Consider the following 8,378-nt stretch of genomic DNA (forward strand, 5'->3'; position numbering starts at 1 on the left):
AAATACTTGACCCCTCCCTTGCCTCAGTCCAGGTTTCTTCAGACCCTGTGATCCAGTTGGGGTCCCGGTGTCCAATGGTCCCCCATGGGTTTTCCATGCTGTGGGCAGCAGACACGTCTTCTGTCCCTGACCCCCCACTCAGGGCGGCCACCCTTTAGGGTGGCAGCAGCCCCTGAAACCTGCCCAGTTGCCATCCCCAGCAGCCCCACAGCACCTGAGAGAAGCATCACCCAGCAAGTAGAGGGCTACTCAGGTGATGCGCTGTCTCACCCACAGGTTCCTCTTCATTCTGCTGGGTCCCCAAGCCAAAGTGAAAGCCTACCACGAGGTTGGCAGGGCCATGGCCACACTGCTGACAGATGAGGTAAGCCATGGGCTGGATGGGCCTGAGGCTGGGGACATCGGAGCTCCTCTTCTCTGTAGGCTGTAGTGGGGGAGGCAGAGGATGGGGTGAGCTGGTGGCTCCCTTGCCCAGGATGAGAAAACAGAGTTTTGGGGTGGGGCTGTAGGACTACACCTGTAGCACTGAAATAGATGGGTGCCTTTCTCGGAGATGGCTGCAAGCTGGCAGGAAGGCTCCAAGTGGCTGAACGCAGGGCTAAACCACAGCATCTCCCTGCAGCTTTTCCAAAGGGTTGCCCAGCAGGCTGAGCACCGAGAGGACCTCATTACAGGGATGAGAATGAGCTGACTGTGCTTCCTCCTGGGAAATGGGACCACAGTGCCCGAATTCCTCCACCAAGCTGTGTGCTGTCTCTTCACAGGAGGTAGGCTGGAGGGAGGGCACCTGTAGCCTCTGCCAGCCTCTCTGCAGGGTCCCAGGTGGAGACCTCTGCCTGTGACATGGAAATCCCCATCTCCCTTGGGGATGAAGTCACCCAGGAGCCAACCTTTGCCAGTGAGATCCCCCCAGCCAAGCCCCTCTGTAGCTCTGGTGATGACTACGGCTGCTTAGTCCTCCTGTCCCACTTGGTAGAGGATGGCAAAACCATCCCATGTGACCTTCAGGCAAGAGCTGCTTGGAACACCAGGTTTCAGCACTTGGATGTGAAACTCATCCTCCGAGCAGGACACATTCAGTTCTGCTTATCTCCTCCACCAAAACTGGTCCCACTAGAGCTGGCTCAGGGCTTCCTGGAGCAGATCATGGTTGGGTTGGGTTGGAAGGGACCTTTGAAGATCATGTTGTCCAACCCTGCCATCTCTCCTCCTCCTGATCTTTCTCCTTCTCCTCATTATCAGGGGATACATGAGGCCCCCCAGCCCTGCTTGCACCCGTGTCCTCTCCATCCTCCCTGTCCCCTCATAGTGTCACCCAGATGCAACCGGGTCCTGAGGGCTTCAAACAAAAGTCTGTCATCTCAGGCTCTGGTCTACCACAGGTCTGCTGTGTACCCACCGGATCAGCAGTCCCATGGCAATGGGGACATGGCAGCAGCTGGGAACAGAGCCAGCCTGGGGCACCCATGCTCCAGGGAGGAGCTGGAGAGGACGGGCAGGTGGGTGCCTGGAAGGATGAGGGTAGTGGTAGGTGCAGTGGGCACTAGCTGTCCCCAGCACATGTAGGCACCACATCCAAATCACTCTGGGCTGGTGTGTCCCAGGGAGGGACTGTCCTCTGCCTTGCAGCTCTCTCAGGTGGTGATGGCCAACTGGAAGGGATTGCTCTGAGATATCCCTCTGCTGCCCCAGGCTTTTCGGGGGGCTAATGCGAGATATACGGAGGAAGGCGCAATGGTATGCCAGTGACTTCTCCGATGCCCTGCACCCCCAGTGCCTCTCAGCAGTGCTGTACATCTACCTGGCGACGGTCACCAACGCCATCACCTTTGGGGGCATGCTTGGGGATGCGACCGCTAACATGCAGGTGAGTGCGGCTGCAGGGTGCCCTGCACCAACCCCACTTGGCCCAGCTTGCAGGTCTCCTGGGTGCCCACCTCCTATCAGTGCCTGGGGAAGCCAGTGGTGCTCCTGGAGCATCCTGAGCATCACCCAAATCCTATGTCCTTCTCCAGCCTCTGCAGTCCCTGAGCACTGACCCTGAACTCTGGCAGTGCAGAGAGGTGCAGGCAGCTGCCTGCTGCTCTGCCACTGCAGGGGACAGGCCTGGTACCCCCACTCATGACAAATGCCTGGCACCCTTCCTCTGCGTTTCAGGGTGTGCTGGAGAGCTTCCTGGGCACAGCCTTTGCCGGCTCCGTCTTCTGCCTCTTTTCTGGCCAGCCCCTGACCATCTTGAGCAGCACTGGCCCTGTGCTGGTCTTCGAGCGCCTCCTCTTCTCCTTCAGCCAGTAAGTACCCTGCCAGGACAGTTCCTCAGGCCACTGTCCCCTGGCTGGGGCAAGGGACGCCATCATTCCAGGTGGGTGTCATTGAGGCTTTGGGTCACCCTTCCTACCAGGAACTACAGCCTGGACTACCTGGAGTTTCGCCTCTGGATTGGGCTCTGGGTGGCCTTTTTTGGTGTGGTCTTGGTGGCCACTGAGGCCAGCCACCTAGTGCGGTACTTCACTCGCTTCACTGAGGAAGGCTTCTGCGCCCTCATCAGCTTGATATTCATCTACGACTCCCTGAAGAAGATGCTGAGCCTGGCAGATGCCTTCCCCATCAACCTGCAGTACCGGCTGGATAATGTCACATCCTACAGCTGTGTCTGCAACTTATCCAGCCCTGGTGAGCCCAAGCAGCTGCAGGGCTGGTGGGAAGCAGGGGGCTACCACCCTGGCACCTCACAGCAGCACTGCCACCCGGCTTGATGGGCGAAAGAGGAGGAGGCTGCTCAATCTCATCCTTGCCTACCCGACCACATCGGCACCTTCCTCCACTCCTCTCCATGCTGTCTGTCCATCAGTCCCTGCCTCTTGGCAGTGCTCAGGCACTAGGCAGGGCAGTGCTGGAAGCAAGGAGAGCCTTGGTCCAGCTCCCATGGCTCCAGGATGGGAGATGCCAGGGGCTGGAGGTGGACACCTTGGTGGATTTGCCCTGCTGTTTCTAGCCCAGCCTGTAAATCAGAGGGTGTTTCCTGGGACCTGAGGTTTCCCTGATCCTGCAAAAGGAACACACATCGTGTACTAAAAACATCAGTGTTGGGCTTTACAGGGCATCCTTCCTTGGTGCTCTCCAGGTATAAGCTGAGGCTGGGGCCTCCGGGATCCCATGATGCTCCATCTAGCAACCCAAGCCTTTGGGAGGAGCAGTCCCAGTTATGCCTGATGGTGCATGCCCATGGTGCTGGCAGCCTGACCCTTCCCTTACTCTTGCAGGTCACAGCTCCACAGGGAATGACACGCCACTCCCTTCACCCCTGGCACCCTGGCAGGTACAGCCCCTGCTCCTGGGCAGGCTGGCGAGGGGCTGAGGTAGGCCCAAGGTGTCCACATGTGACCCCTCCTTGCTGCCTGCCCTGTCCCTGCAGCCTCCTGCTGCCCTGGCCAGGCTGAGCAGGACCCAGTGCCTGGATCAAGGTGGGCACCTTGTGGGGACCAGCTGCCAGTACGTGCCCGATGTCACCCTCATCTCCTTTCTGCTCTTTGGGGGCACCTTCCTCTCCTGCTCCACTCTCAAGCGCTTCAAGAGCAGCCGCTACTTCCCTGCAGGGGTGAGTATCCTTCTGCCACTCTGTCAGCATGGCCACCTGTCCTGGTAGCGTGGGGACAGCGCTGTGTGCTGCGATCTGGGGGTGCTCCTGGGGCAGCCCCAGGCCCCAGCCAGCCCAGGCCAAGCTCTCTCCATCTGCAGGTGCGGAAGCTGGTGGGCGACTTTGCCATCATCCTGGCTATTCTTGGTTCCTGCATTGTCGATGCTGCCCTGGGCCTGGAGACCCCCAAGCTCCTTGTCCCCAGCAAGCTGAAGGTGCTGGTGGGATGGGCATGGTGCTGTCAGGGAGCGGGTCTGCGCCCCTCACAGTGGCCATCCAACCGTGCTGCTGCTGTCCTTCCCACTGCTGATTCCAGCCTTATAGGGATGTGCACTGTGCCCCAGCAAACAAGAAGGGGTTGAACCACAGCCGATCCCACACTGTAAATAACCTGGCTCAGTAGTGTACTAACCACATTACAATAGAGCTTACGCTGGAGTGAGAGCTATGAGCTCAAGCCCGGGCTTGGGCTCCCCACCCTGGGTGTGGAGCGAGGCTGGCAGCACCTCAGAGCAGCCCTTGCTTGCTGCCATCTCCTTGGGCATCGTCAACTCCCAGCACTACCTCTTCCACCTGCTCCCAGGATCATGTGCCAGGCTCCTGGCTTGCAGTGCCTAGGAGCAACCCTCTGTTCTGCCAAAGCTGCGTTGTCCTCATAAGGGGCTGATGGGTCACACTGTCCAGAAGCATCCCTAGGATGAGAGAGGATGCTCTTCCTCTTCTCAGGTGGAGCATCCCTGGGTGCCTGTAGGGCTCCAGCCTGGACACCTGGGGCTGGTCCCATCACCCACCTGCGCCCTCAGACCCGTAGGCAGGTGGCAGCTGCTGTGACTCTTTTGTTCTGTGCAGCCCACGAACCCAGCGCGGGGTTGGATCATCTTCCCCTTCGGAGCCAACCCATGGTGGGTCTGCGTGGTGTCTGCGTTGCCTGCTGTACTTGTCACCATCCTCATTTTCATGGACCAGCAAATCACGGCCGTCATCCTTAACCGCAGGGAATACAAGCTGCAGGTGAGCAGGGGGCAGAGGACAGGCAGGACCTAGGTCCTGGCTGGACCCTGTGGACCAGGGGGTGTCTGGGGGAAAGTGGCACCCCGAACCAGATGGAAATGTAGGAGACCCCACTGCCCCTCCTCTGATGCTGCCAGGAACATGGCTTGCCTGCAGCCCTGCTATCTCTGCCATTGCAGAAAGGAGCAGGCTTTCACCTGGATCTCCTCTGTGTCTCTCTCCTGATGGTCGTCACCTCTGCCACCGGACTCCCCTGGTATGTCTCGGCCACTGTCATTTCCCTGGCACATATGGAGAGCCTGAGGAAGGAGAGCACAACCTCGTCCCCTGGCGAGCACCCCGAGTTCCTGGGCATCAGGTGCGTCACAAGTCTGGACCCTGCTCTGGCATACCCTCTGCCCATGGGCACGGAGACAGGGCACAGGGATGTGTCCATGCTGGCCGCAGACCCAGCCTTCTTGTTTCTCCCTGAGGATGCCACCAGTCCCTGTTGCCATCAAAGCTGAAAAGAGCAGAGACCCTGGGGGCTGAGAGGGCAGGTGGGGACTGCAGGCTCCCAAGGGACCCCGAGGCACCTGTGACCTCTGTGCTGCCATCTGCAGGGAGCAAAGGCTGACAGGGCTGGCCATCTTCGTCCTCACGGGGCTCTCCATCTTCATGGCACCTGTTCTCAAGGTAGGGAGCCTGGCTGCTGGGTTTGGCCTCTTTTCCTAGCCAGTGGAGTGGATGTGTCCTGCAAGGCTGGGGGGTTCCTATCCCTGCTGTCCCTTGTCCCATCAATCCATCATGGGAATCCTGGCTGACAAGCAGGGAGCTGTGCACTCTGTGGGAAGGGGCTTGGCAAAGGGTTTGTCTTGAGCGCTGTAAGACAGCCAGCACACCAGTGCACTGCTGCCCCATGTCAGCTGCACAGGCTCCCTGTGGGTATCAGGGTCCCCTGTGGTCCCCAAACACACTCTACCATGACCTCCCACGTGGGGGTCCCAGCCTGGCTGATGTTGGCTCTCACCTGCTGCTGCTGCCACATTAGGCAGAGCCCCCAGTGTATGTACCCTGGCCACATCTGGATTATGTGGGGGCAGGCAGGAGGTCCCTTTTCCTCCACCTTTGTCCTCATATTTATTTGAGGATGGCCTTGTAAAGCCTTTCAAATGGTCCCATTCTTACCTCCAATTGGAAAGATATGGAATTGATGGACAGACTGTTAGGTGGATCAGGAATTGGCTGGATGGCTGCATCCAGAGGGTTACAGTGAGCAGCTCAATGTCCAGGTGGAAACTAGTAACAAGTGGTGTCCCTGAAGTGTCCCTACTGGGATTAATACTATTTAATGTCTTCGGTAACGACATTGACAGTGGGATCGAGGGCACCCTCAGCACATTTGCAGATGACACCAAGCTTCGTGGTGTGGTTGACACACCTGAGGAAAGGGATGCCTTTCAAAGGGACCTTCATGAAAGGACCCATCTCTCTTTACAATCCCCTCTGCCACACCTGTAGCAGCCTCAGGACTAGCAGTTACTTCCTGCCTCGGGCATGTGGATCAATGCTTCCTCTCAGCCAGCCCTTGCGTGATGCTATGGAAGCCAACCCAGCCCTGGGCAGTCCCTGTGTCCCTGGTGGAATCCATGGGGAGCAGCAAGTGACCCACATCTCCCTCCTTGCCTGTCTGGGCTTGGGAGAAAACCAAACCACACTGAGCAACACAGAGAGGCAGGAGTCAGTTAGCACTTTCAGAGAAGGAAGTGAAAAAGAAGGCAGTCTGCCAGGGAGGCAGGACCCCCTCCAGCATTTATAGACCCTGAGCTGTAAGCCATATCTCCAAGTGGCTTGGCATCATGTTCTCCATCTCCAGCCTGAATTGCTCCCCCCATGTGCTGGAACACAGGGCAAAGAACTTGGTGAGTGTTTCTTCTCTCTGCGAAGTCCCTGCAAGGGAGCATCCAGATGGAAGACTGCAATGTCCCCACATGAGCAGCATAGCCAGGAGCACGACCAAGTTTAAAGCCATAAGATAATCAAAAAGCCATTAAATTAAACTGGGCTGTTAGAAATGAAGGAAGCAAATGCTGTGGTCACGTGTGCAGGCTTTTATACAGGAAAGGATGCTCTGCAAGTGCAGCCCCTTTGGGAAATTGCACCCTGCTGACCCGTCGTCCTGCTGTTTTGCAGCACATCCCGATGCCAGTGCTGTATGGGGTCTTTCTGCACATGGGGGTGGTGGCACTGAACAGCATCCAGGTGAGTGGGGGCTCCCTCAGGGGTGCTGGTGAGAGCTGTTTTGGGGGATGAGGGTGTTTGCTTGATACCAGCTCTCACTGCGCATCAGAGCCTGGATTTTAGCTCTGCATGATGTGCAACCTGGCACAGGTCTGTTGCCCCAGGACAGAGGTACAGAGGGACCTTTCCAGGGCAGAGGAAGGGGAAAGGGAAGTGTTTGGGATATTGAGGAGCACGAGCAACTTCTGCGCTGGTTTGGGAGAAGTGGAGGGACCAGTGGATAACCCAGATTCTCCTCAAAGCTGCCAGGACGTCACCATCTGGGAGCTGCAGGCAGAGCTGGGACCTGCTTGTCCTTTGGTCCTGGCATTGCTGCTGATGTGCCAGCTCTGTTTCTCTCCTTAGAAACGCACCAAGAGGAAAAAATTCCTGCCTCCAGAAATATCTACCCCTTTTTTTCCTGTAAACAGTACATTTTTCTTGCAACTGCTCAGGGGTTATGCTCTGGCAAAGGCAGCAGCAGTTTCCTGGGAGGGGAATCAAGGGGTTGTTACCTCTCAATTAACCCTTTAAGACCAGCTTGAGTCTTTTCTGGATGTCTGCCTGAAAAGTGCTCCCCTAGCCTGGGGTGATGGTGGTACCAGGACCCCTGGTCTTACAGACAAACTCACCTGCCCAGGCATCATGTTGGTGGCCAGTGCAGATGGCAGGAGGGCTGAACTGAAACAAATATGGTGAAAGCCCGTGCTGCCAGCCCTGCTCCCAACAAGGAGGTGGGTGAGAGCTGCCTGATAGTTGGAGGTGTGTGACCCCCATGCCATCCTCTCACTACAGCTCACAGACCGTGTGCGGCTGCTCCTGATGCCTGCCAAGCACCAGCCAGACCTCACCTACCTCCGCCATGTGCCCCTGCGCTGGGTGCACCTTTTCACTGTCATCCAGCTGCTGTGTCTGGCTCTGCTCTGGGTCCTCAAGTCCACCATGGCTGCTATTATTTTCCCAATGATGGTATGACATCCCTTTTAATTGGGTGGCACTGCTTTGGTGCTGGGCTGCCTGCTGCTCACACATGCCCTGAGCACCGCCAGAGCCACAGCAAGCCTTGGGCAAGGGGTGCTGCCCTTGGTGGAGGCACATGTCCTGGCAGGTGGTGTATGTGGGTGCTTAGACCCCCGAGGGCTGGTGGGGTCCCTGAAGGGCCACAACATGGCTTTGCCACCAGCCTTCACCTCCTGGGTTGGGGCTGGTGGTACTGTTGCTGCTTTGCAGGTGTTGTGCAAGTATCACACCCTGGGATCAGTCCAGGCAGGGTGACATGCCACCTCCCTGGGATTTATCAGGGGGATGGAGGGGGGATGACAGGAGGCATGCTGCCTGTTCCCTGGTCCCCAGCCCTAAGCACTGTGCAGTGCTGATCTGTGCTTTGCCCTGGCCCCAGCTGCTGGCACTGGTAGGGATCCGAAAGGGTCTGGAGCACATCTTCTCCTTGCACGACCTGAGCTGGCTGGAC

At 57.8% G+C, this 8,378-nt stretch overlaps 1 protein-coding gene across 1 annotated transcript in view; it reads left to right on the plus strand.

Annotated features, from left to right (window-relative positions):
* Nucleotides 1-276: 276 nt before the first annotated feature.
* Nucleotides 277-8,378, plus strand: part of LOC104506456 (electrogenic sodium bicarbonate cotransporter 1-like) — a gene marked incomplete at its 5' end in the record, with an annotated part of 8,396 nt that continues 294 nt past the window's right edge. Inside the window, 16 exon segments of the mRNA XM_010147403.1 lie at nucleotides 277-364; nucleotides 623-677; nucleotides 680-767; nucleotides 1,383-1,499; nucleotides 1,693-1,867; nucleotides 2,158-2,291; nucleotides 2,402-2,673; nucleotides 3,264-3,319; nucleotides 3,416-3,598; nucleotides 3,739-3,852; nucleotides 4,487-4,648; nucleotides 4,828-5,006; nucleotides 5,251-5,323; nucleotides 6,821-6,889; nucleotides 7,703-7,876; nucleotides 8,307-8,372. Coding sequence (XP_010145705.1) covers nucleotides 277-364; nucleotides 623-677; nucleotides 680-767; nucleotides 1,383-1,499; nucleotides 1,693-1,867; nucleotides 2,158-2,291; nucleotides 2,402-2,673; nucleotides 3,264-3,319; nucleotides 3,416-3,598; nucleotides 3,739-3,852; nucleotides 4,487-4,648; nucleotides 4,828-5,006; nucleotides 5,251-5,323; nucleotides 6,821-6,889; nucleotides 7,703-7,876; nucleotides 8,307-8,372 — 2,005 coding nt within the window.

Source organism: Eurypyga helias, unplaced genomic scaffold (genome assembly GCF_000690775.1).
Source record: "Eurypyga helias isolate BGI_N326 unplaced genomic scaffold, ASM69077v1 scaffold35202, whole genome shotgun sequence".
NCBI lineage: Eukaryota > Metazoa > Chordata > Aves > Eurypygiformes > Eurypygidae > Eurypyga > Eurypyga helias.